Source organism: Phyllostomus discolor, chromosome 5 (assembly GCF_004126475.2).
Source record: "Phyllostomus discolor isolate MPI-MPIP mPhyDis1 chromosome 5, mPhyDis1.pri.v3, whole genome shotgun sequence".
NCBI lineage: Eukaryota > Metazoa > Chordata > Mammalia > Chiroptera > Phyllostomidae > Phyllostomus > Phyllostomus discolor.
Window position 1 is genome coordinate 3047059 of NC_040907.2, and position 25407 is coordinate 3072465.

The 25407-nt window shown below is 66.2% G+C and overlaps 3 protein-coding genes across 19 annotated transcripts in view; 1 reads left to right on the forward strand and 2 right to left on the reverse strand.

The window, feature by feature from the left end:
• The window catches only part of ESPN (espin), a 30441-nt gene extending 18905 nt beyond the window's left edge, over positions 1–11536 (forward strand). For 3 of the 11 annotated variants that reach the window (XM_036025227.1, XM_036025229.1, XM_036025230.1), the window contains 7 exons: positions 1424–1585; positions 1676–1874; positions 3098–3124; positions 4246–4391; positions 4469–4732; positions 6408–7880; positions 7920–8712. In XM_036025227.1, the coding sequence (XP_035881120.1) occupies positions 1424–1585; positions 1676–1874; positions 3098–3124; positions 4246–4391; positions 4469–4732; positions 6408–7880; positions 7920–8261 (2613 nt within the window). In that variant the 3' untranslated portion in view covers positions 8262–8712. The other 8 variants (XM_036025232.1, XM_028511541.2, XM_036025231.1 and 5 more) reach the window with 8 other exon arrangements.
• A 234-nt stretch (positions 11537–11770) lies between these two features.
• On the reverse strand, positions 11771–16365 carry TNFRSF25 (TNF receptor superfamily member 25). The gene is made up of 11 exons (XM_036025106.1): positions 16294–16365; positions 15949–16126; positions 15258–15617; positions 14982–15116; positions 14477–14644; positions 14317–14389; positions 13656–13711; positions 13452–13559; positions 13215–13252; positions 12591–12771; positions 11771–12403 (listed from the first exon to the last, which is right to left on the reverse strand). Exons 1-11 carry the CDS (start codon positions 16363–16365, stop codon positions 12063–12065), a joined length of 1710 nt encoding a protein of 569 aa, XP_035880999.1. The 3' UTR covers positions 11771–12062.
• A 335-nt stretch (positions 16366–16700) lies between these two features.
• Positions 16701–25407, reverse strand: part of PLEKHG5 (pleckstrin homology and RhoGEF domain containing G5) — a 35985-nt gene continuing 27278 nt past the window's right edge. For 5 of the 7 annotated variants that reach the window (XM_036025235.1, XM_036025239.1, XM_036025241.1 and 2 more), the window contains 14 exons: positions 25118–25330; positions 24846–25034; positions 24412–24507; positions 23714–23764; positions 23288–23437; positions 22826–22936; positions 22537–22686; positions 22311–22448; positions 22044–22163; positions 19277–19409; positions 19069–19184; positions 18763–18962; positions 17500–18279; positions 16701–17211 (listed from right to left, as the gene is read on the reverse strand). In XM_036025235.1, coding sequence (XP_035881128.1) covers positions 17202–17211; positions 17500–18279; positions 18763–18962; positions 19069–19184; positions 19277–19409; positions 22044–22163; positions 22311–22448; positions 22537–22686; positions 22826–22936; positions 23288–23437; positions 23714–23764; positions 24412–24507; positions 24846–25034; positions 25118–25330 — 2457 coding nt within the window. In that variant the 3' untranslated portion in view covers positions 16701–17201. Of the gene's footprint in view, positions 17212–17495; positions 18280–18762; positions 18963–19068; positions 19185–19276; positions 19410–22043; positions 22164–22310; positions 22449–22536; positions 22687–22825; positions 22937–23287; positions 23438–23713; positions 23765–24411; positions 24508–24845; positions 25035–25117; positions 25331–25407 lie in introns of those variants that run through there. The other 2 variants (XM_036025236.1, XM_036025238.1) reach the window with 1 other exon arrangement.

The following is a 25407-nucleotide window of genomic DNA, read 5'->3' on the forward strand; positions in this document are numbered from 1 at the left end:
CCCACCCAGGCCCCCTCCCTTCCCCCGAGCCAGAGCGCCAGGACTTGGGTCTCCGTTCCCCTCCCGTGTGCGTGCGTGCGTGCCGGGCCGCAGGCTCCGGGCAGCTCTACAAAGGGCCCTTTGTGTGCCCGCAGCGCCCCCAGCCCCCTGGCCTGGAAGCCTGGCCGCGGCCGCGGCAGGGTCGTGGTGTGTGCGCCTCGGGGCTGCAGGGGGCGCCGCGGGGGCGGGCCGGCCCCGAAAACAAATCCCGCGGTGTCCCGTTTCCTGCAACGTGAGCCGGGTCGGGTGGGGCGCGGAGGGTCCGGGGCCACCGCAGGGACGAGCGGGCTGGGAGGTGGAGCAGGGCGCAGCCCCCGCCCGTGGACTCGGCCTTTGGCCCCACGGCTTCCTGTCCTCTCCGAGCAGGGCTTAGCGGGGGGCAGCTACGACGGGGCGGGCGCGGAGCTGTCACCCGAGCCGCCTTGCCGCCCCTGAAACCCGAGGCTTGGGCGAGGGTGTCGGTGTCGCTTACGCGGATGGCGATGGTTTCCAGATGCGGCCGGGGAAGGGCGGGGGCGTGACCCGGGACCCAGGGAGGCCAAATCGGGGAGGGGGTTCACTGCCCGAGGTCAGGCCGGCGCTTGCGTCTGGGAGGATGGAGGGACCGAGCCGGGGAATGAAGGCCCGGCGCGCGGCAGCACCTGGCGCAGGGAGAGAGGCGCAGGGGCACATCTGGCGTGCCCCGCAGGCAGGCGCGGTGCCGCGGCCGGGTGTGGCGGCGCCGTCGCATCCCCGCGGCCCGGGATTGGTGGGCCCGGGTGATGTCAGGCCGTCAGAGCTCCTAGGCGCTCGGAGGCGCGGGCGGGCACGGGCTGGGCTGTAACCCGAGAGGAAGGATCAGGTAGCTCAGGTGTCGGGTCCATGCCTCCCCCGCCGCCAGGTGCACAGCGGGGGCTACCGGCACCGGCACCGGCACAGGTAGGAGCAGTCCCAGCCCTGGGCTGGGCGGCCGAGGGCCCTGGGCAAGCAGGACACGGGTTCCCTCGGGGCCGCGACCTGGCGGACCGGCGGGTCGGTGTGGCAGCGGGGACCCGGGTGCGGCTGAGGCTCTAGCGAGGGCCAAGCTGGGAGCTGCCCCTTCCCGGCTCCCCCTGGCGTCTGGGCTGGGCCACCCCGCCCCTGGACCCGCCCCTTCCAGCCTCAGTGGGGGCCCCTGCCCAGAGCCCCTCCCTGTGGGGCCAGCGAGCCTGCTTGTCCACCGAGGCCCCGTCACCCACGCCCCATCCCCGCTCTGAGGACAGCAGGTGTCCAGGAACTCGGCCGCCGGCACCCCTCGGCAGCCGCTGGCCGGGAGCCACCGGGACGGTGCAGAGCCAGGGGTGGGGCGGGGTGGGAGGCACCAGGGACCAGGGCCTGAGGCCCACCCCCCGCCGTCTTTCCTCAGCCGAACGCCCGCGACGGCCACGACGGGCTGCGCAGGCAGGACTCCGGCCGCAAGCCCCGCGCCTTCAGCAAGCAGCCCAGCACGGGGGACTACTACCGCCAGCTGGGCCGCTGTCCCCGGGAGCCGCCGGCCGCTCGCCCGGGCATGGCGCACAGCGAGGAGGTGCGTGCCCGCCAGCCCGCACCCGCCGGCCGCCGGGGACCCGGCCCGGCGCCCCGCCTCTCACTCGCTGGCCCCTCCGCTCCCCCGCAGGCGGCGCTGCTCCCCGGGAGTCACGTGCACAACGGCTGCGCCGCGGACCCCAAGGCGTCCAGGGAGCTGCCGCCCCCGCCGCCGCCGCCGCCGCCGCCCCTGCCGGAGGGCCTGAGCTCGCCTCCCCCCGCCCCGCCGCTGCCCCTCGAGGGCGCGGGCCCCGGCTGCGGGCAGCGCCGCTCTTCCTCTTCCACTGGCAGTGAGTAGGGGCGCGCGGCGCAGGGGCAAGGGAGGCGGCTCTAGCCCCGGAGGGGGAGGGAAACCTAGACAACGTCCCCTCCCCGGTGCCACAGCCCCAGGGCGCCCTGCAGTCCCTCCCCAGGGAGGACCTGACGCTAAAGTCCGGCCCCGCCGCAGCAGGACGGCGCTGTCTGACCTGGGGCAGGTCCCCTTTCCTCTGTGCGTGGCCTCCAGCCGGTGGGGCAGGCCTCCGGGGTCTGGGGGCAGCTGCCCCTGGTGGTGAGCCAGGACTGGGGGAGGCTCTGAGAAGCAGAACCAGCTTCCAGGAGGCAGGGAGCTGGCCGACCTCCTCCCTGCCCGGCGTCCGCCCTGGGTCTCCATCCCCTCACCCCCTTCCTTGTGCTCCCAAGCTGGCAACCGCCCTGAGCCCTTCTCAGACGCTCCAGGGCCTCTTCCCAGCCGCGTCTTCCCCAGGCCAGCTGGGGCCAGCGACCCATCATGCCTGTCCCTCCTAGTGACTCCCCTGGGCGTCCTTTTTTGAGTTAGACTGGCGACCAGGACCCCCAAGCTGCTTGAATATGAACTATAGGGCAGTGCCCCGTGCGCCCGGGCTTCTGGAGGGCCCTGGAGGTAGGCCCACCCCAGTCTGGCAGGGAGTGCCGTTCTCACCCAGCCACTCAGCGCAGGGACCCTGCTTAGGGGCACCGTCCAAAGCCTCATCTTCCAGACGAGGGGTGCAAAGGCACCGGAGGGTACAGGGGAGCCCCAGCCTCTGCAGGCCAGAGCCCCTGACCACCCGTCTGCCGCCAGCTGGGCCTCCACAATGGCCCCCAGCTCCGGGCTCAGCTTCTCCCTCTGCAGCCCGGGGCAGGGCTGAAGCCTGGGACGGAAGGAAGATAGACTCCGGGCTCCTCAGACACCCCTTCTCGGTGGAGCCCGGACTGGGTGCCCTAGCCCAACCCACTGCCGAGGTGGAGGCTCTCGCTAGGGGGACCAGGGCCAGGGCAGCCCTGTCCAGCCCCCGGGGCACCAGCTGGGCTGGGACCTGAGCAGGCCATCCCTGGGGAACCCCCCCGATCGGCCCGAGCCGCGGTCAGACAGGTCCCGTCACCCCTCCTCTGCACACCCCCTTTCCCTCCTCCTGTCCTCCTGGACCCTCTCTCACTGTCCTGCCCTCCTGGCCTCAGCCCCAGGCCCTCCCTCTCCTAACTCTGCTGTCACTTCTCTCCTCTCGGTCCCTAGAAGTGAGAGTCCTGAGGCACAGGAAGAGTGAGTAGCTGCGCGCGTGGCTCCTGGCTGAGGCGCGGGGGTGGGGGGCACGGCACACTCAGGATCGGGCGAGGCTGCACGGGCGAGGGACTTGAGGAAAAGGCAGGGCCGGGGACAGTGGCCTGGCGAGGAGTCCTCCGTGCCACCGTCGGGGCCTCTGCCCCACCCTGCCCTCTCACCCCACCCCACACCCACGCCTGTGAATTCTTGGCCTGGCCGATGCTGCTGGCCGGCTACCTTCCCCTTTTCCTCCTCCTGCCACTGTGCACTGGTGTCCCCAGCCCAGGGGACCCAGGAGCTGGTGGCCAGTCCCCTCACCCACCCCTGACCATCCTAGGGCTCTGCAGACAGCCCTCCCCAAACCTCAGTCCCCCCTGCCAGCCTCGCTGGTCAATGCAAACTCCCCTGTGGGCATTTGCATGCTGCCCGCCAGGTCCTTCTTCCAGGGTGCCCCCGCTCCACATCCTTAGTGAGGGCTCCGCTTTCCTGGGCCCCCACCCACCCCACAGCTGAGCAGCGCTTTGCCATAAGTGTGCTCCTGGCTTGCGACTAGTGTCTGTGCGCGTCTGTCTGGGGGCTCGAGGGGCGGGGGCTGGCCGGCTGGTGGCATCCAGGGCCCCTGGTCTGTATAGCCACAGAGGCTCAGGCGACTCGGTCCAAGGGTCACTGGGCTTTGCTGATGCAGATGGAGGGCCAGAGTGAGACTCCGCCCTGCCCGGCCGAGCCAGGGCACCCGGGACAAAGGTCGGGGGCCGGCCCCGGGTGGTGTATTGGAGCTGGGCAGTGAGTGTGCTGGGTGGGGGCACTCATTAGAGCCCCTGGGACCAGCCCAGGAGCCATCATGAACTCCCAGGGGCCCCCAGGCGGGGGCCCCATGACCCGTGAGTAGGGCTGGGAGAATGGCGGGGTTGCATGACTTCCGACTTCCAGCGGGGGTCCCAACGCTGGGGCCCCCAAGAGCTGAGCCACCTGCCAGGCTTGGGATCTGGACTGCTGCCCGGGGCCAAGGGGAAGGCTCGGAGCCTGCCCTGACTTGGGGAGGGGCGGCAGAGGCACAGGGGGGGGCTGCAGGGGACACCACGCCACCCCTTGCCAGCGCCTCCTCCCCCGCCTTCACATAGGCACCAAGTCTTTCAACATGATGGCCCCGACGGGTGACAACTCGGAGCTTCTGGCTGAGATCAAGGCTGGCAAGAGTCTGAAGCCCACACCGCAGAGCAAGGGTCTGACCACGGTGTTCTCCGGCAGCGGTCAGCCAGCCTCCCAGGTAGGCGGTCCGAAGGCGCCCCTGCCCCGGCGCCCCGGGCCCCTGCCCGCGCTCAGCCCAGCCCCTTCTCCCCGTAGCCCGACTCGCCGCTGCCGCCAGCGTCGCCGGCGCCCTCTCGGGCCCGCAGCCCCACCCCGCCGGCCGTGGGGCCCCAGCCGCTGCTCAACGGCAGCCTGGCACCCGCGCCGCCCTCCACCCCAGCGCCGGGGGTGCAGCTCGACGTGGAAGCGCTCATCCCCACGCACGACGAGCAGGGCCGGCCCATCCCGGAGTGGAAGCGCCAGGTGATGGTCCGCAAGATGCAGCTGAAGATGCAAGAGGAGGAGGAGCAGAGGCGGAAGGTGGGCGGTGCGGCACTTCCCAGAGGGCCCTGGGGGTCTGCGCCTGGGCTCCCGCCCCCTCCCGACAGCCCAGCCTGCGACAGCCCTCCGACCCCCATTACCTTCGGGGAAAGCAGGGCTGGTCAACCTCCCTCTCCTGGGACTCCCCACCCCTCCCCCACCTGCAGCCTGGGATCTCGTGCAAATGCCTGTTCTGGCTCGGGAGCGCTGGCGGGGCTGAGATTCTGCAACAAGCCCCACGTTGGTCCAGGGGCCACAATCTGAGTAGCCAAGAGGCTTTTGGTCGTAGTGAGACAGGCCTGAGCTCTGTCCCTGCGTTGCCACTTCCCAGCCGCTGATAGAGTCTCATCCAGCCTCAGTTTCCTCATCCGTCAGATGGGTGGATCATCACCGGTCCATGCAACAAATGTTCCCCGGGCACTGTGTGTGTGCCACAGACTGTGGTAGCCTCTTGGGAAGTCATGGACTATGTCAGGGTCTGCCCTTGAGGGGGCTGCAGGAGGGGGCTGCCGGGCCAGCCAACAAGCAAACACAGCGCCCTAGCAGAGTGGTGCGTGCCCCCAAATAGCTGGGCTCTTACAAAATGGCCCGCACTGTGGTGGGGCCTGCAGGGCACTGGGGCAGTCCCCCACCCCCGCTAGGCTGGGGGTGGTGCAGGGGAAGGAGAAAGTGAGGTCTGAGGTAGACCTGGAAGGTGAGCAAGACATGAATGGGGGGACTGGGGCAAAGAGCGAGCAGGCAGGTGGGGGGAGGGGGGCGGTCTGGGAGTCAGGGGGCGTGGCTCAGTGACCGCACTATGGAAGGAAAGGGGTAGAGCTGGGGAGGCGGAGGGGGGTCAGGTCACCACGGCCTGGTCTTGAAGAAAATGGACTTTCTCCCGGAGCAGTGAGAAGCTGGGAGGGAGGTTAAGCTGGGGAGTGGCATCGTCGGATTTGTCTATGGGGATTGTGGTGGGTCAGGACGCACTGGGAGGGCTGTGAGGAGGTGGGGAGAGCGCCCCCACCCCGGGCTGGAAAGGCCGGGAACTGAATAAAGGTGCAGCCTTGAGATGAAGGAAGGCGAGGGGGAAATGAGGCGGCAAGAAGGGCCTGGCAAGCCCAGCTCTATAAACCGTATTACTAGGTGTGAGACGGGGTGTGAATGGGCATGGAAGCCACGCCTCTTTTAAGAGCCCGTTCTTCGGGACTAAAACGCTGACATCGTGGGTAGTGAGGGCTTGGGTCACAGGGGAGCATTAAAGGGGGTCCTCAGTCTGGGGCGCGGAGAGGCCTCGCTGGGATGTGGCCTCAAAATCGCGGACCTCGGAGGCGGTGGGAGGGCCGCCGTGCGTCACAGCTTCAATGCCTTTTGCATGTTCTTCGGTGGTGTAATGAGCAACCAAGCCAGGTTGGAGCCCCGTCGGCCTGCCCCGCCTCTGCAACAGCGCCCAACGACCGACTGTGTCCCCGCCAGCGACCACAGTGGACACTGCCCAGCGCCCGGAGCGGCGGCCTGGGCTGAAGCCTCGTCCCAGCGTAATCGCCCGCCCGCCAGGCGCGGCTCGTCCCAGCAAACCCAGCCCCGCGGAGCCATTACACCACCTGGGACATGCAAAGGGCGCCCCCCGGCGGCCGCCGCGGGAGCCGGGCCAGAGGGAGACCCGCCTCCCTCCCCTCTCTTGTCTTCCCCGCCTTAGCTGACATCCGCCAGCTCGTGCTGCTACCCCCGCGAGGGCTGGAGGTATTCCCGCGAATACAACGGCATTCTCGGGCCCTTCGGAGAGCTCATGACCGAGGCCGACATCCTCCGCATCGAGCAGCAAATCGAGAACCTGCAGGTGTTGCACAAGGCGCAAAAGCTGGAGGCGCGCCTGAAGCAGCTGGAGCTGGAGCTGGAGCAACTGCTTCCCATCTCGGCCGCTCTGTCGGCGCCGCGCTTCACGGTTGACCCGCGCCGCATGCACGGCCGCGCCGCTAGCCTGCCCGCCTGGTGCAGCAAGATCTCCGCGCTGCTCAAGAGCATGGCCACGCTGCTGGCCGCCCTGGGCGGCCGGCCCGCGCACCTGGCGGATCTGCTGGCCGCCGATACCGGCCTGCCGCTGGCGCCGCTGCCGGACGCTCCCTGGCGGCCGGGCCCGCTCTGCCTGGGACGCTCACACTCGCTCAGCTGGTGCCGCGAGGCCGTGGCGCGCGAGATCCTCGAGTGCGGCGTGTCGGTAAAGCACCTGCGCGCCACCTACGAGCTGCTCGCTCAGGGCTCCGCGCCCCCGCGCAGTCCGCGCCGCAAATACTCGCTGTCGCCCGGCGCCCCAGGCCGGGAACCCATTCTCGAAGAGGACTACATGGTAGGCGGCCCCGGCGAGCCGAGCGCCGCAGCCACTGCCAACAGCCTGCCGCCCGCGCAGGAGCCCCAGGCCTACCTGGATGCGCCCGAGGTGCCAGGCCGCCAGGCGGCGCTGCCGGAGCCAGAGCAGCTGGCCCGCAGGCCGCCGCTCCCCACGGAGCTGCGCGGCGTCCAGGACTACATCGACATGCGCAAGGAGCGCATCGTCTACCTCTTCCTGGAGCACTGGCGCAAGTGGACCTTCCACGGCCACGGGCGCCAAGCCCAGACGCGCCTGCGCAGACTGCTGCCGCGCGTGGTGGCCGCCGGCGCCGACCCGGTCCCTGAGGCCCTGGAGGCCGCCGAGGTCCCGGAGCCGCCGACCGGGGACGGCCCCGACAAGCGGCTGCTGCGCCTTCTGAAGCAGCGGCAGGTGGTGGGCAAGCTGCTGGGCCACTGGCGGAGCCTGCTGCGGCAGGTGCCCGCGCGCCAGCCCTGCGGCCCGGGCCTGGCGCACGGCCTGTACTGGCCCGAGCACTTCCTGCCGCCCCTGGACGGCGGCGCGCCCCCGAGCTACGACAGCCTCACGCTGGACCTCTTCATGCTGGGCTACTTCCAGCTGCTGGAGATGGGCCTGAGCCGCGAGGAGCGCAAGTTCCGCCATCTGCTGTGCTACGAGATGTTCGACCGGCTGGGAAGCCACCCGTGGGAGCTCATCCGCCAGTTCCACCGCGTGGTGCTCGAGGAGGTGGAGGCCGGCCGGCGTGGCTGGAGCGACGGCTTTGAGGACCTCAAGCATCAGTTCTTTGGAGACAGCCTGGAGGCTAAGCCGGCTTGGGAGGAAGAGGTTGAGAAGGAGCAGGAAGAGGATGAGGAGCTGGAAGAGGATGAGAAGGAGCAGGAAGAGGCTGAGAAGGAGCAGGAAGAGGAGAAAGGAGACAAGGAGGAGGAGAGGGAGCCGGCCCAAGAGGCTGTGCCAGCTCAGAGGGAAGACTGGCCAGAGGGCCACCCCGAGGCCCCGGGCCCTGCACCGCAGCCCCCGTCCCCACCGCCGCCAGCGGCGCCTCCCCCGACCCCGTCGGACCCTCCTGGGTCTGAAGCCCCCGCCGAGGACCCCCTGGAGCTGTTGTCGGGGATGGGCGAGTTCAGCGACGAGGACATCTGCCGCTACATCGACCGCAGCTTCTCCTTCTGGAAGGAGAAGGAGGCAGAGCTCTTCGACATCTGAGCAGCAGAACTCAGAATCTACGCTCAAGCATCCTCACTCGGGCCTGGACGCCAGGCCGATGTGCTCTGGAGGCCACAGGTGGTCAGGAAGAGCCCCGGAAGGGGGCCTCGGAGACCCCGGAATGCCCAGGACCAGGCTGCCTCTGCCTCTGAGGTCCCGCCATGGCCGGGTGTGGGGAGTTGGCCAGGATAGGCCTCGCTCAGCCCGGGGCGGACCACGCGTTCCCCCTGGCCCTGCAGCCTCGGCTGGCTCCGCGTGGAGCCAGGAGGAAGAAGCAGCCCCTCTGAGTGAGGGACCTTGTGTCCCCCTTGGGGCTGTGTGGCGCTCGCTCTCTCTCTCTCTTTCTCTGGAGTTCACAGCTACCTCTTCGGCTGAGGGCACGGGAGCCACGTGTGCAGTGTTCCGTGTGACGTGTTCTCTGTAACATGCAAGTAATAAAACGCTTTGCTCTCAGCCGCCTGTGTTGGATGCCCCCTACCACAGTGGTGGAGCTGGTGTCTGCTCCCTGTGGGAATGGGACAGGAGTGGGCCGGGAGGCCCTTCACGGCGGAGGGGGGCCAGCCTGAGCCTCTCAGAGCTGGTGGGGTCTGTGGCAGCCCAAGTGCAGGTCTGTCCAAAGATGGCGGGTCACAGGCCTGGGGCCATCCGTCCGCCTGCTTCCGTGGGGACTCTCATCTCTGCTCCCCTCCCACACACAGCTCTGACCGGTCCGGCGCCACCTCTAGGACACAGGCCTGAGTTACAGGGGCAGAGGGGACAAGCGCCCTCCAGGGGGTTGTGGCCAGCCGCCTCCACCCATTCGCCCTATAGTGGGGCGTCAAAAGGGTCCTTCCTGCAGCCCCATCCGTGTCCTGCCGTCCCTGGCTCCTGCAGGTCCCTGGGTCGGGGTGCATCCCCCTGCGGCCCCCCGGCCCGGGCTGGCCCTGAAGCCCTGTGCTTCCGTTTCAGGAGGAGGAGGAGGAGGCCCGGCTGGCCAGCATGCCGGCCTGGAGGCGGGACCTCCTGCGGAAGAAGCTGGAAGAGGAGAGGTGAGTTGGGGGTCCGAAAGATGTGGGGCCTGGCAGGGTGTCTCGGTCACATCCCTGAGGTGGTGGCACTAACTGATGTCTCTCTTTCCTTCCAGGGAGCAGAAGCGGTGAGTTCGGGGCTGGGCCCCCCCCCCCCCAGCCCACACCCAGTCACCGGCCGGCCCCTTCGCCCCTTCGCCCAGCCCCATCTCCAGCGCATCCCCTTGTCCCTCGGCCCCACGGCACAGCCCTTCCGCTCCCAACAATGCCGCCGCCCTCGCCCTGGGAGCTTAGCCCCTGTCCCCCGGATCTGCCTCTGATGAGGTGCCCCCAGGCTCCCACGAACCCAGACTTTCTGCTCTGCGGTTAACCCAGCGTCACTGTCGGTAACCGTGACCGGCTTCCCTCAGGCTCAGGGGCCGCCCCCAGGAATCTAGCCCAGGGCTGCTTGACAGCAATACAGTGTGAGCCGCACGTACAGTGTTGACCTTCACAGTAGCCCAGGTGCAAAAATGATCTGGGTGAGCTCGATTTTCATTGTATATTTCATACAGCCCAGCACATCAGAATTCAACAATGTATTTCAGTCACTGTGACTCTGAAGTTCCACATTTCAACAGATAATCATAAAAAAGTATTCGAGATCTTCCACACACTTTTAACTATGAGTCTTGACGATGCCATGTGCGTCTCATGCCTGCAACACATCTCAGTTTTAAAATTTATTTTTTAAAATATTTTATTTATTTATTTTTAGAGAGGGAAGAGAGGGAGAAAGAGAGGGAAAGAAAGAGAGAAATATCAATGTGCGGTTGCTGGGGGCCGTGGCCTGCAACCCAGGCATGTGCCCTGACTGGGAATCGAACCAACAACCTTTAGTTCGAAGGCCAGTGCTCAGCCCACTGAGCCACGCCAGCCAGGGCTCAGTCCTGATATTTCTACTGCTCAGCAGTGACATATGCTCACCAGCTACCTTGTCAGCAGGGTTGATCTAGCCCCCACGTTTGAACAATTTGCTCCTAATTACCCAGGCCCTGTCTCCCAATCACGTGGTCCCCAGGCCCCAATAACTCAGGTCCCAACCCCCCAAATCCCACCCCCTGCCCTCACAACACCCCCTCCTCACCCTCTGCCACACTGTGACCCACCCCCTGTCCCTAGTCACCGAGCACTTCTGCCCCTGGCATCTGCTGCCCTGCCTACCATGCACTAAGCCCTCTGTCCTCAGCAGTCCGGGCCCTGCCCTCGGTAACCCAGTCCTGGCCACCGGTGAGCCCTCACGGTGCCTAGCCCACCCTCCGCCCTTGACCGCAGTCCCGCCCCCACCCCATGTCTAGTAAAGAGGAGGAGCGACAGAAGCAGGAGGAGATGCAGCGCGAAAAAGAGCAATCAGAGAAGCTGCGAACGCTGGGCTACGACGAGACCAAGCTGGCGCCGTGGCAGCGACAGATCATCTTGAAGAAAGGGGACATCGCTAAGTACTAGATGCTGCTTTCCTGCCCGCTTCCTCGCGAGCTGGGGGGAGGGGGAGGCAGCCCCCGCCCCAGCCTGCCCGACCGGACGGAAGGGCTGGGGGCCATGCCGCCCTCCCCTCCGGTGCTGTAACCCCCCCTGACCCCCCACTCGGGCCCTCGCATCCCCAGCGCTGGACCACGCTGGAGCGCGCCCACCGCCGCAGCCGCTGTAGTCCCCCCCCCCCAAAAGTGCCCAAGTCATTGACGCAAAAGATGCTGCTTATTTGCATGCCTATTTGCATATGTTTGCATGTTCGTTGAATGTCAACGTGTGCAGAGCTCTTCCCAGCCCCGTAGGTGGTGACTTTGTTTTCCCGGGGGGACCTGCACCCGGCTGCAGTCCCCTCCCCCGCACCCCGGAACCGCGTCGCGGGCGCATCCGCTGGCGCATCCTGGGCGGAGGCAGGCTCCGGCACTCGGAGAAGGGGTTTTCCTCCCTCCCTGACCTAGATAGGCGCCCAGCCCGCATTTCCCATCCCCGCGGAGGGTTTCCTCTCAGTCATTTGTTTACCAGAAACGGTGAAAGCTGCCCGTCAGGACGGAGTTGCAGCTCCCGGGGCCCCACCTTCCTCCAGTGAGGAAGCCAGTGCGCTGCCCCGGCCGGCCCAACTCCTCCGACCCTTTCACGGCCGTGGTAGAGTCGATGGAGGATGAGGGGCCCCGAACCTGTCTCCGACTGCTGCCTCCCAGGTCCCCGCGCCCCCGCGCCCCCCGCGCCCCCGCCGTCTCGCATCCCCATTAAAGCTCTCTCAGACGCCTGGGGCTCCCTCCCGTTCATTCGCGCCTGCCCTAGCCGCGATTTGTCTCCCCCTCCCTCTCGGGTAACTGCCACAGCTAAGCGGGAGGGGCAGGTTTGGGCGTAGGGCCACTCTGGTCCCCACCCTGGGTCTCAGATCCTGGGTGGCAAGACTTCTGGCCCTTTCGACGCTCTCTGGGAAACCAAGCGTGGGCCACTTAGTACCCCGGCCCCGTGGAAACACCAAGCAGCAGGGGGTTTTCATATATTTAATACCACGGCCTTGGCCAGACTCGGGCTGAGAAACAGCTGAGCAATCTCTTGACCCTCCCCTGTCCACCCATGTCATCCATGTTCATTGGTGTTTCTTTGCCTTAACCGGAACCCAGGGGGCGCGGGGGGGTGAGGTCGGATGGCGCTGCTACGCAGGGCTGTGCCAGAGGCATACATAATAAGTGACATAAAATGTCTACATGCATAAGTAACGGTACTTAAGGCTTCGCCAAGGGCCACCAGAGCCCCCGGTTGGCAGGCTGTCCCCGCGTCACGGGCTGAGCTGCAGGCGGCTGCGCAGGTCCTCGGCGCAGCCGCCTAGCCCCATGCGTTCCAGGGCGGCGTAGATGGCGCCCAAGCCCGCGGGCTGCTGCTGGCGCCAGCGCTTCAGCATCTCGTACTGCTGGTCGCGGAAGCGGCCCACTTCCACCTCCACGGCCTCGATCTCGGCCTCGCGCAGTCCCAGCGTGCGCACGAACTCCTTCCAGCGCCGGGCGGGCACAGCGTCCATCACGTCGTAGAGCTGCGGGCCCAGCTGGAGCATGGTGGCCGCCGAGCCTGCAGGGGGCGCTGGGGAGCTCTGCGGCGGCGGCGGTGGTGGTGGTGGCGGGCCTGGGGATGGATCATAGAGCCCGTGGGAATGCGGTCTGCGGCTGCAGCCACGGCCACGGGGCAGGGAGAGCCACCGAGGTAGTTAACCAGTGGCCGGGAAGTGGGCAAGTGGCGCCTCAGGAAACCACAGCTTGTCATTTCGGACTTCACCTTGGTGTCAAGGCCTCAGGCCACTGAAGTCACTTACCAAGAGCTCTGCTGGGCAGCTGGTCCCAGGGCCACGGCAGCTCTGGGCCGGGGGCTTCCTGGGTGAGGAGCGGGCCAGAGGTCCAGCCGTGGCCTTCCAACTGGATGGAGCACACCTTCTCACTGCCGCTGGGTGGCGCCAGAAGGGCGTGGGCTCTGTCTGAGGGTGAGAGGTGGGTGGCCTGGAAGCCGAGAGAGCCCCTAGGTCAGCCTTGCCTCCCTAGTGAGGCCCCTCCGGCCGGAGTCATGGCCAGCAACGCCCCCACCCCTGCCCGTGCTGCCTCCCCTGGGTGGGCCACGCTCGCTCCCTTGGCCCCGTGGAAGAGCTATGCCCTCTGCCTAGAGTGCCCTGCCCCTGCCCTCACCGCGGGGGCCCTCACCCCACTCAGCGGTTAGCCCCTGTTCGCCCGGGGACCCCGAGGACAGAATGCCACCTGAGGACAGGCACTGGGCTGCTCCCCTGCGCCGATAACTTGGCACACGGCCTTCTTAGGTCGACTCCATGCCAGCCGCCGAGCCGTGCACCAGGGACCAAGGGTTACGATAAGGCCCACCTCTCAAGCTCCAGAAGGTGGAGGCCTGGGTGCTTGCTCACCCTCTTCCAGAACATTCCTGAGATGCTTACCTGCAGGGGGGTCAGGGCCTCCATCCCAGCTCCGTCTGCTGAGAGAGACAAAAGAGTCCAGCTGGTACCCAGGCAGGGCTCCTGGGCCTGGGTGCCCGTCCAGCTTCTCTGTTCCTCTGCCCACCGCCCCCCAGAACTCACTCCCTCAGTCTCCCCCTGTGTGTCAGGGCTGAGTCTGGGCTAGCCACCCCGACCCGACGCTCCTAGGAGTGTGTGTGTGCGCACGCACACGCTTACCGGGAACCATCGGCTTGCAGGGCTGGCAGCGGCGGTACATGTACGTCAGGGTGGCACCGAGCAGGAGTGGGACCACCAGGCCTGCCAGGAGCACCTGGACCCAGGACACTGAGAGAGCAGCCGGTTGGTGGTGGGCGGTGGCCTCCCCCAACCTCCCCTTGGCCCGGCCCGGCCCTCCCACCGCGCTCCCAGCACACCACCTACTCTGCCTCCAGCTGCAGACCGCCGCACAGGGCCCAGGACAGCTCCAGGGGGCGCTCCTGCAAGGGGAGGGGTGGGGTGGGGGGTGAGGGCCTCCAACACCGGAGGAGCTCTCCACAGCTGCCCACCAATGCTCCTGAAGTGCCGCTGAAGGGTCACTTGTGTCCCCAGGAACACTATCAACAGCCACGACTTATCGAGCTTCTTCGAGACCAGACTGAGGGTCACGAGAATGCCCATTCCCTAAAGACCAGGGTTGGCCCGTTTCATGCCCTGTTGTATCCCCAGCACCCGGGACAGTTTCTGGAAATGGCAGGTGCTCTGGGGTGGACCTGCTAGCATCCCCACGTGCAGATGGGGAACCCTCCAGGGAACAGGCGGCAGCCCTTGAATCTCAGCCCAAGTTTTGGAACTATGTCAATGTAATTCCCGCTGTAGGCGACACATCGTTAGATACAGCGGAAAGGGTCACTAAAGGGATCCTTATTGTTCTGGTGTAGATGAACCCAGATTTCTCTTTACCTGTTTGCCTGATGTGGGGCCCACCTACGGTCCAGCCAAGCTCCCCCCTCCCCGCTGGACCCCCTGGACCCCCCTGGACCCCCTGGACCCCCACCCCGCTCCCAGCTCCCCTCCCCCCCACCCAGGGCAGCCAGGAAGTTACGTGGGACAGGACACACAGCTGTCGCCATGTTCGTAGAAGCCAGGCAGGCAGGTCCCACATTTTGTGCTGGAACCTGCAGTCCAACAGATGGTGTGGGTCAGCGGGGAGAGAGGGCGGCCGGGAGGGGCGGGGGTCACACGCCCGCCTTGGGGGTACTCACAGGGCACCCGCGGGTGGCGGCGCAGGGCCCCGCAGTCCAGGCACGAGCGGCACTGGAAGAGCAGGCTGCCGACACAGTGCGCGTCCAAGCACTCCATGACCCAGCCTGGCCTGCAGCCGCAGCTGGTGCCCGCCGCCGCTGAGCAGTTCCTCAGGGCCACCTGGGAGACTGCGGGGCGGTGCAGGGAGACAGGGAGAACAGAGGCGGTCAGGGGCCGAGCCCCCCACGGAGAGGTGGGACAGACCCCCGGAAGGACAGAGACAGGGACGGACCAGACAGAGGGCGACCCCAAAAGGAAGAGGAGCGGGGGATCGCTGCAGACCAGAGAGGGGCTGAAGAGCGCACAGGGACAGGGAGGTCACCAGGACGGGAGGGCTCCCCAGGCAGGGTCAGGGTGCAGGGGCCTCCCACTCCACAGGGGCCCAGGCCAGGCACTTCCCGCAGACAGAGTGTGGCCTCGGCCCGTCCGCAGGGGACCCCCTCGCCACACTCGGCAGCCCCTCACGTTGCTCATCACAGGTCTCGCAGCGGGCACAGCTGGTCTCGTGGTGGTTCTCCCTGGCCAGGAAGGTGCCCCGGGGGCACGGGAGGCAGGTGGCATTGCCGCAAGGCTGTGTACAGCGGGCTGCCAGGTACTGTCCTGTGGAACCCAGGCCAGGGCCGGAGTCAAAGCCCCACCCCCACCCGCGCCACCTGTGGCTCCCTACTGCTCTCCCAGCCCCCTCCCCCCACCCACCCCTGGCCTGCCTGCCGCCCCCCTCCCACTCCTCCAGCCACTCGCCTGCTGGGCAGCCCCGGCAGCAGAGCAGACTGCTCCTCTTTGGAGGGTTGTGGGCACAGCCACAGCGGGGGCCGGGGGTGCCGGCCTGGCCCCCGGCGCCCGGCGGCGGCAGCAGCAGCAGCAGCAGCAGGAGGGCCTGCGGGACGCGTGCTGCTGGTTCCAGGGTGGGTCCCCCATGGGGGCTCTCCCTGCCCGGTTCCCCCAACCTCAGACACCCCAGGTTCTCCCCTGGAGCAGCCCGCGTCTCGGGTCCTTGAGCAGAAGGGGTCCCCGTGGGTTGGGGGTGGAGACTCCCTCCCTTCCCCCCATGCCCAGGCTGGCCTTTCAAGACACGAGGGGAGGCCTCCCCCAGACCCCGTCACATGGTTCCTCTCCACTGGGGCAGAACCGGGCCCCCCACCCCCGGGGGTCCTTCGAAGGTGGGGAGGGACTCTGATCTCTCTCTGCCTGGGGCCTCCAGACCAGACCCCCTTGGGCCCCCGGAAGGCTGCTTCCTCTCGGTAGGTAGCAGGGCCCGCCCCAGCTGTGCCTCTAAGTAGGTCGGAAGTGGGGAGGGCTGCCCCGTCCCCAGCCCCAGCGTGTCTGGGAGCGGAGATTCACACATTCACGGGGACCCCTTCCCTGCCCGCACGGACCCACCCGGGCCCAGGGGAGGGTGGAGGCCACCCCCACCCCTCGGGTCCCCACTCACTGCTGCCAGCACCGCAGCGCGGCCCCCAAGCTGCCGCTCCATGGCCCCGGCGCCGCCGCTCTGTGCCCTCCGATGGCTCGGGCGGCAGGGGCTTCCCCGTTCCACCGCCCTGCCCACCGAGGTTCCGCCCGGCGCCCAGCCTGTTGCCGCAGGGCCCGCCCCCGCCACCCCAGTGAACCTGCCTCAGAGGTGGGGTTCAGGGCAGGGCCTGAGGGGCCGTGGAAGTGCAGCCGGGAGCCCAGGGGCCCGCCCCCAGCGCACGGGGATTCCCTTGGAGGTGGCCAGTGGGCGGCAGGGTGCACACAGGACGGGGCTGCCTCTGGGTCCCCGTGTCTGGGTTCTCACCCCAACCCAGAGGCCGCCCACTGGGGCGATATCCTCCACATGGGCCTCGGAGCCCAGTGGGAGGCCCGCCATGCCCAGGTCCTGTGTGGGCGTGGGACAGGGCCGTCCCCTGGAGGGGTGTTCGAGGGGAGCCCCAGAGAGCCCGGCACAGGCTGCCCACGCAGCGTGAGCTCACAGGCCCCCGGGGGCAGGGTCCCCAGAAGCACCATGTGGGGCTCTGATGGGGGACCCCGTGGCTGCGGCAGGGGACAGGGTTGATCTCGGGGTACTGGTCTGGGGACCTCTGCCCCCTCATTCACTCTGCTCCCCAGTCTCTCCCAGCAGTGCCCTGCCCCGCAGAGGGAGGGGCGGGGGCTCTGTGCACCTGTGTCCTGGGAGGGGCGGACTCCAAAAGCAAAGGACTCTTCTCAGTGGAGCATATACAAGTCTTTATAAAAGAATGAAAAGCTCAATAAATACGCAACTTTACACAGCGCCCAACCCAAGCCTGGGGTGGCCGGCAGGACCGTCCGGGAGGGAGAGAGGGCGGCGAGGCAGCTAAATGCCCCCTTGGGGCCAGATGAGGGTGCAGGGGGGCAGCCTGGGAGACTGGCCCAGTGGATCAGAGCTGGTAACTCCGGGGAGCAGCGGACACGGAATGGAGGGTGGGGGGTGGGGGCAGGTTAGTGAAGTTGGCGGCTGTGGGGGGTGGTCCTGAGGGGCACTGCGGCCAGGCCTGGGACTCCCCAGGTCCTCCTCTGTCTCCTTGCCATCTGGCAAAGTGCAGAGCAGCCCGGGCGGGGATCCGGCCCGGCACTCTGCTCCTGCCCGCACACATGGCGGCAGCGGGGACAGGGGCCGGCGCGCCCCAGAAGGCATGCTGTCTGCTGTCCTGCGGTCCGGCGGCACCCTCGGGGGCCTCCCTCTGCTCAGACCTCCCTGCGGGGGAGGGGGAGACAGTCCTTCCTTGGCTAATGCCACTCAGAGGGACTCCGGCCACCCTGTCCACCCCCCAAAGAATTCTTAGACCCCCCCCTCACCACTGCTCTCCCAGGACACCCTCACCCTGAGGGTGGGCAGGCCTCAGGGCCCCTCCTCCACCCACATCCCTAGATGCCACTGGCTCCCAGCCACACCAGAGTGCCCCGCCCTCTCCCGGGGGCGGTGGCCCCCGTGCCAGCACACGGGGGCAGCTGCCCTCTGTCTCGCCCAGGCCAGGCCACTCACGAGGCAGTGAGCGTGGAGTGAAGCAGCAAGGTGGTCCTGATTCGGTAGAGCTGGGCCAGCGTCAGCTTCCGGTGCTGGGCGGAGATCCCTGGGGGGGGCTCCGGCTGGGCCCGGGGTGAGGCCCCTGAGGGCGGGTCTCTGCTCCTCCGCTCCGGCCCTTCGGGCTTCCCAGACAGGTAGGGGGGTCCGTCCTCCATCTCCGATGGCTGGGAGCCACGGCCAGGGCTTCGTGCGCCCCCGCAGCCCCAGCCGGGCCCAGCCCCCCGCGGGGAGCCCCGAGTCCTAGCGCCCGTGGCAGCGGTGGCCAAGCAGAGTTCCGACAGGCTGCGGCTGGGGGCGGGCGGCGCTCCACGGGCGGTTGCCCCTGACAGCAGGTGCAGGAGACTGGCCTCGGATTTGGACTTGAGCAGGCGGGGCAGATGGGGCAGCAGCTGGACAGGGGTGCGGCGGCGAAGGCGGGGCGACGGGGAGGGGGAAGGGGCTCGTGGCGACTCTGGGAGCCGGGGCGCTGGCTCCACCGCGGGGGCTGGGGTCACAAAGTCTCGCAAGGAGGTGGGGGACAGGGTGCCGTAGGCAGAGTCTATGGAGCAGGAGCGGCTGTCCCCAGGGCCCAGGGGCAGCAGCTCGCTGGTGGGCGTGGCCGACGAGGCCGTGGTGCTGAGAGACGTCTCATCCGACTGGGAGCTGAAGGGGCCACTGTGCTCGCACTCGGGGGAGGACAGCGTGTCCCCAGGCTCCACCACCACCATGGCCAGGGTCTCCGTGGAGCCGTCCGAGGCACTGCGGGGCCGGGGTGGGGAGACCGGGGGCGGAGGGAGTGAGCACAGGCAGAGGAAACCCAGCCCCGTGCCGGGCACCACAAAGGTCTGGCAGCCCCGTCCCCTGCTGAGGGGCTCAGGGATGGCAAGCATGGGGCGTACAACCACAACAGACACCAGTGACGGCACCTGTCCCCGCCAGAGCCCTTCCTGCCGGACACGGCCTAAGAGTTCTCCGCTCAGCTCCAGGCAGCTCCCGACGCATCGCAGTTGGTGGTCAGATTGAAAATGGTTTGCCAGCTCTGGCTGGGCGCTTCGGGGCTGGACAACAGACCATGCCCCCGTCCCCTGCCCCTTGGGGGGTTCACGACCTGAAGCCGTTCGGGCGAGGGGTCTGAGCTAGGCTCTGCCCCCTGTCTGCGGCCCTGGGGCCTGGAGTCCTGGGCTGGAGCTCGTGCCCTGCCCTGCCCTGCCCGGCCCGCTGGGTGGTCCTGGGCAAGCATACCAGTGCTGGGAGTCCAGGCTGTTGTTGCTTTTACGCAGGATGGTGGGGGAACTGGCAGCCGAAGCACTGCTCTCCCCGCCTTCCTCTTCCTCCTCGTCCTCTTCCTCATCCTCCTCCTGGTCGTCCTCCTCCTCCTCCAGGCTCTGCAGGCGCTGCTGGCCGCCCGGGTGCTCCTGCGCACGCAGCTGCTGCAGCTGGTTCTGCAGGTGGCGGCGGCAGAGGGGCGGAGGGGCAGGACGGGCTGTGAGCTGCGGCCGCTGGGGCCGCCCCGCCCCACCCGCCCGCCCGGCACCCTGCCCTCCTCACCTGGGCGTTGTAAATGGAGTCCACCCAGCCTCGGCACAGAGCCTGCCCGCTGGCCTGGAACGTGTAGGCCCCCACGGCGCTGTGGAACTCGTTCAGGTAGATGAGGAGGAAGGAGCCTGGTGAGGGGGGTGTTCGGCGTCAGCCGAGGCCGGCCGTGGGCCCTGCCCACCACAGCCCCCACCCGGGAGCGGGCACTCGGGCTCCTCACCCGGGTCCCGCAGCTCCCGGCACACGATCTTGTCCACCAGCAGCGGCGGCCGGATGACCTTGGTCCTCTCGGCCTTCTTCACTGCCTTGGTCACCAAGAGCAGGTCCGTGAAGAGGAAGCAGTACACGTCCATCTGAATGGGGGCAGGGGAACAGGAGAGGCCAGGGGTCAAGGCCAGGGTCGTGGGGCCGCAGGAGGGGTCTCGGCCTGTCTGCTGCAACACCCCCTCTCCTGGGGGTGCTCAGACTCTGTCAAACACCTCCCCCGCCCTCCCGCCTTCACCTGAGAGCAAAATCAAAACACAAGGCAAGATCGTTTTCTTTCCTCAAGCTACACGCTTGTGACTTATTTCAACGAAAACGAAATGGACACGGAAGATGAAGAGGGAGGTCGTTTTACAGTGACTCGCAGGCTCCGAGTGACACAGTACCTCAAGGGTTAACATAGCTCAGGAGCGGGGGGTCTGGGCTGCCCCTGGCAGGCTCGGGGCTTGAGCTTCCTGCCTCCCACCAGGAACCCACGTGGCACCACGTGGGCAAGACAGAGGGCCCACGGCCTGTGACCCCATCACTGTATGTGTACAGAGCAGACTGCAAGCAAGGCCACAGGACAAGGACTCGATACACTCCACACGACGAAAGGGAAAACCTACAACCCAGGGTACCCGGCAGGTGCATCTTCAGAACTGGAGGAGACAGCAAGATCTTCCCGGATGCGCAGAAGCTAAAGGAGCTCATCTCTGCTAAACCGACATTACAGGAAAGTAAAACCATAGAAAGAAAAGGCCAAAACTAGCAATAAGAAAGCATAAAAAAATCTCATGGGTAAAGGCAAGCATATAGTGAAGGTAGGAGACCAACTACTTATAAATACTGTATAGTATGAGAACCATTAAAATGGCAATAAGTACACACTTATCAATAATTACTTTAAATGTAAACTGAGCCGTGGCTGGTGTAGCTCAGTGGATTGAGCGTGGGCTGCGAACCAAAGTGTCCTCAACTTGATTCCCCGTCACGCCACATGCCTGGGTTGCGGACCAGGTCGCCAGTAGGGGGCGCATGAGAGGCGACCACACACTGATATTTTGCTCCCTCTCTTCCTCCCTCCCTTCCCCTTTCTCTAATAAATAAATAAATAAAATCTTAAAAAATAAATAAATAAAAGTAAGCCGACTAAGCGCCCCATGGAAAAACCACAGGGTGACTGAGTGGCTGAGAAAACGAGACCTGTCCACTTGCTGCCTACCCGCGACTCCAGATTCACACACGCAGACTGACAGGGATGGGAAGGGAAGGGTGTTTCATGAAAGTGGCAACAACAGCAGCAACAACAGAGAAAGCGGCTGGGGTAGCAACACTCGTATCAGACAGAACAGACTTTATTTTTTAATTATATTTTAAAGAAAGGTTTTTGTTTTTTGTGGTTTTTTAAAAATTTTTATTTATTTATTTTTAGAGAGGGAAGGGAGGGAGAAAGAGAGAGAGAGAGAGAGAGAGAGAAACATCAATGTGTGGTTGCTGGGGGCCATGGCCTGCAACCCAGGCATGTGCCCTGACTGGGAATCGAACCTGCGATGCTTTGGTTCCCAGCCCGAGCTCAATCCACTGAGCTACACCAACCAGGGCCAGAACAGACTTTAAAACAAAGCCTGGAACAGCGGACAAAGAAGGACCCGGCAACCCCACTCCAGGTGCGTGTCTGGGGAAAACAAAGCGCTGGTTTAAAAGGACGCACGCACCCGTGTTCACCGCGGTGTCACCCACAGGAGCTGAGATACGGAAGCCACCTAGGTGTTCCTCAGTAGAGGAGTGGATGGAAAAGAGGTGGATGTACAAGTGTGTGCACGTGCATGCGTTGTGTACACACACGCACTGCAGTGATTACTCAGCCACGACAGAGAATGAAACCCACCCTGGCTGCTGTGGCTCAGTGGACTGAGCACGGGCCTGTGAAGCAAAGGGTCGCCGGTTCGATTCCCAGTCGGGGCACATACCTGGGTTGCAGGCCAGGTCCCCAGTAAGGGACAACATGAGAGGCAACCACGCACTGATATTTCTCTCCCTCCCTATCTCCTCCCTCCCTTCCCTTCTCTCCAAAAATAAATATATAAACTCTTAAAAAGAAGAATGAAGTCTTGCCAATTGTGACAACTTGGATGGACCTAGAGTACATCATGCTACGTGAAGTAAGTCAGAGACAAATGCTGTCACATTTCCCATATGCGTAGAATCGAAACAAACAAACAAGCAAAGCAAACAGACTTGCAGACACAGCAGACCTGACGGCAGCCCCAGAGCTGGGCGTAGGGGCAAAAGGGCAAAAGAGCGAGGGCAGTAAGGGGTACGAATCACAGTCGTGACATAAATAAGTTGCAGGTGCGTAAAGGGCAGCCCAGGAAGCACAGGCAGCAATGTCACAATCACTCGTACGGCGGGCCTTTTGTGCTGATCACTCTGTGAGGTGTACAAGTGTGAACTCTCACTATGTTACACACCTTTAATATCATGCTGCGCGTGAACGACACTTTAATTAAAAAGAGCTTTACGTTCCAGAATGGAGGGGGGGAAGGGTAAAATGCAGGCAAGTCATTATCTCTCATAGGACCCCAAGGTCACTAGTTCTCAAACCGCACCCCCTCAGTGGCTGGGCAGCTAAGCCCCACTGGGCACACCCGGCAGGGGGCTGCCTGGAAGGGGCGGTCCAAATCTGCCGGCTCGAGCGAGTGGGGCAGGGGCCCCGGGTACAGGGCGTCCCCCCGAGTCACCTTGCTGTCCTTCCCCTCCTTCATCCTCAGGCTCCCCTCCAACAGCAGCTGACGCGTCTCCTCGGGGGAGGCCCCAGGGATGGGCCCCGTCAGGTCCAGGTGCAGAAACTCCTTCAGGAGCTGGGGGGTAGGGGATGCCAATGCAGGTGCGGGAGAGGTCAGGCAGGGCTGACCTTCCATTCGGCTAGGAGTCTTCACGCGAGACTCCAGCACAGCCCCTGCCTTCCACCCGCCCGCCCGCCCTCCGAGCGGGGCCAGGCCGCCCACCTTGTCCACCTCGTCGTTGCTGCCCTCCACCACCTCGTACGCGTCGATGCGGCTCACCACGGCCGCCAGCCGCTGCCGCTCCTGTCGCTGTCGCATGTACGCGTTCACTTGGTGGATGAAGCGCTCCACAGAGCTGATCTGGGGCGCAGGCAATGGCTGTTTCAGGCCCAGCGCCAAGGACTCGGCGGAGAGCCGCAGGGGGAGCCCCGCCCGACGCCCTGGTTACCATGGTGACGACGGCCTCCTTGGCGCGGGGCTCCTCGGTCTTCCTCAGCACGGACTTGAGCAACAGCGGGTACTTGGTGAGCCGCTGGTGCGGCTTGGCCAGCATGTCGCTCAGCTTCAGCCGCTGGCACTGCTCGTGCTTCTCGGCCCACTGCGGCGGGAGGGGCAGCGCGGGCGGGGCTCAGGACAGGCCACGCCCACTGCCGGCGCCCACGCACCTGCAGCTGCCGCGGAGCTGGGCGCTGCCGGGTCCTGCACCCCTGCCCATCGGCCCGCAACCCCGCCCTCACCGTGACATAGGCGCGGAAGAGGTCGTTGTCACGCAGCAGGCCCCGCATGTACTCCATGCAGCCTTCCTCCTCCATGCAGTACCGGACGTAGGGCTTGAAGAGGGAGCCGAACTGGCGCGGGGAGGAAGAAACGCGGTTACTTGGCGCTCCCTGAGGGCTGGGCCCTGCTCAAGCTCTTCCTGACTGCACTTTTGCGACCGCCCCCGCGGGTGGCAAGCTTACGATCCCGGTTTTCTATACGAAGAAACCGAGACGTGGCGAGCGCGACCACCCTCCACCAGGTAGCAAGGGCGGATGGCCAGCTGGGGTAAACCCGGGTGACCGACTCAGAACTCCTTGCCTCTGACAGCTAGGGGTCACTCGGGGCCACCGGTCCAAGGGAGGTTCGGGTGTCGGGAAGAGGGGATCGGGCCCCCAGCCCTGCCCCTGGGTCACCCCCACCTGTGCCCGGCCAGGCCGTACCATCTTGAAACCTTTGAGGAAGTCCCCGGGCTGCAGCAGCGCCCGCGTGCGCCGCGCCTTCTCCAGCACCGGCGCCATCACACTGGCCCACAGACTGCGGTGCAGGCGCGCGATCTCGGGGATGTTGCTGAACAGACGCTCCGCATCCACCTGGGAGCCCGAGAGGAGCGCTCGGTCCGCCCCTCGCCTACCGCACCCGTTAGCCCCGCCCCTGTACGTCCCACCCTTTCAACCCTACACCTTTCCCGCTCCCACTGCCAGGCTGCGCCCCAGGCCTACTCCGCCTGTTTGTCCTGCCGGCCTCCGGCCCCGCCCTCTCCAGCCCCGCGCTTCCTTAAGCCCCTCCCCATCCCCCCCACCCTCCTGCCCAATGGGGCCCAGGTCCACTCCTCCTGGTACCCTCCCCACCCCCAGGCCCAGCCGAACCTCACACAGCAGCCCCGACTCTTGCAGGTTCAGGAGGCAACACAGGAACAGCTGCGGGGGCAGGGGCGCTGCAGCTTAGGTGGGGGGGTCCCCAGTCCTGATGCCCCACCCAGATTCTTAGGCTCCCCTCCACCCCTTAACCCTCCCAGGAGGCCCTGAGGCACCCTGGGACAGAGGATTCACCCTTTGAGAAAAGGCCCAACCCTCTAGGCCTACCACAGGGTCACCCGGCCCAGGCCTCGCCTGGGACCCTCCCCCACCTCTGGCCCGGCTCAGCCTCTTCGTCTCAGCTCAGAAGGTGCCCTCCTTGAACCTCGGGGCCCAGGGCAGGCGCCCCCCCCAGGTCGAAGTCCCTACACATGCACTGCCCAGCACCTGCCCCCGCTGTCTCCCCGTCTAGGGTGTGGGCTGCAGACACCTGCACCCAGCAGGTGTTCGGGGACACCCGTTGAATGAGCGAGTCAAAGAATGAAGCCTGTGTTCGTTCAGCTCCACCCACCAAACCTCCCGGAAGCCCCCTCCCAGGCCCCCGGCTGTGGGAACCACCTCCGGCCCAGGGTGCGGCCCGCCTCTGGCTTTCCTTCCCCTTTGCGGCTGGGCACCTGATCCTTCTGCAAAGGCCCCCACTCTGCCTGGGGCACCCACAGGAGGCCGGGGAGGCAGACGGGGTGGCCCCAGGCCCTGCAGCCCACACTCACGTTAGTGATCACCCGCAGTTTCTTAATGTAGGAGGCCTCGGTGTGCAGGAGCTCCCACACTGCCTCCTGCTGGTGGCACTGCCTCCGGGTCAGCTTCTGCGGGAAGGGCAGGGGGTGGCCGGGAGCCCGAGTGGGCAGGCACATTGGGGGTGGGGGTGGGGGAGGGGGAGCAACCTCAGGTGGAACTTCCTTCCGCCAGCGCAGACACGGAGGCCCCCGAACTCCCGGCCCTCCTCTGCCACTAAGACATCTCAATGACACTGCGGTTGCACCTTGCCTCAGTTTCCCCAGAGTGGGTCAAGGATGACAGCAGCCTGACAGGGCTGTCCTGTGGAACATCCTGTCACTGGGTCCTCAGAAGGGCCCCACCAAGGAGGGGCATCATGTCCCTCTTTCCCCGGGAGAGGCAGGAGGAGGGCTGCGGTGGCACCCACCTCATGCCCGTCAATGAGCTCCCGCCAGCTGTCCTCCAGCCAGGGGCCGGCGTCATCCTCGTCCTCTTCCTCGTCCCCCTCCTCCTCCCACGAGTCGTGGTCAAAGCGCAGCCTCCGGGGCAGCCGGGGCAGCCCAAAGAGTCCGTAGGCATGCAGCTTGCTCTCCAGCTGCTCCATCTTGTCCACCTCCTGGAAGGACACCAGGGTCAGGGGCCAGGGTCAGGGCCAAGGCCGGCCCACTGCCCCGACCCAGGGCCCGTGGGACCACGTACCCGGCCACAGGTGCCGGCGCCAGGGCCGTAGCTGAAGAAGCCGCTGAAGCGGCTGGCGGCCCGGTTCTTCCAGCTGTCGCTGATGCCGCCGCTGCTGCTGCTGCTGCTGCTGCTGCTGGGCAGGGAGCAGCTGGACGGCGTGGGGGGCTCCTGCCCCGGGATGCTCGCCTCCCCCAGGAACTCCGACATGTTCTTGCGGCGGCGGCCAGGGGCCTAGCCCGGGAGGGGCAGTCAAGGCCAGCCCCACCCTGGCCGCTACAGCCCCATGCAGACACGAGCCCGGAGCATGT

Excerpts from the sequence above, each read along its gene's own strand:
- TNFRSF25 (XM_036025106.1), bottom strand. The coding sequence starts at position 16,365 with ATGGCGGGCCTCCCACTGGGCTCCGAGGCCCATGTGGAGGATATCGCC. Across the intron at positions 14,390-14,476 it reads CCGCCACCCGCGGGTGCCCT|GTTCCAGCACAAAATGTGGG; the intron begins GTGAGTACCCCC and ends GTTGGACTGCAG. Across the intron at positions 12,772-13,214 it reads AGGCCCTGACCCCCCTGCAG|GCCACCCACCTCTCACCCTC; the intron begins GTAAGCATCTCA and ends CTCGGCTTCCAG.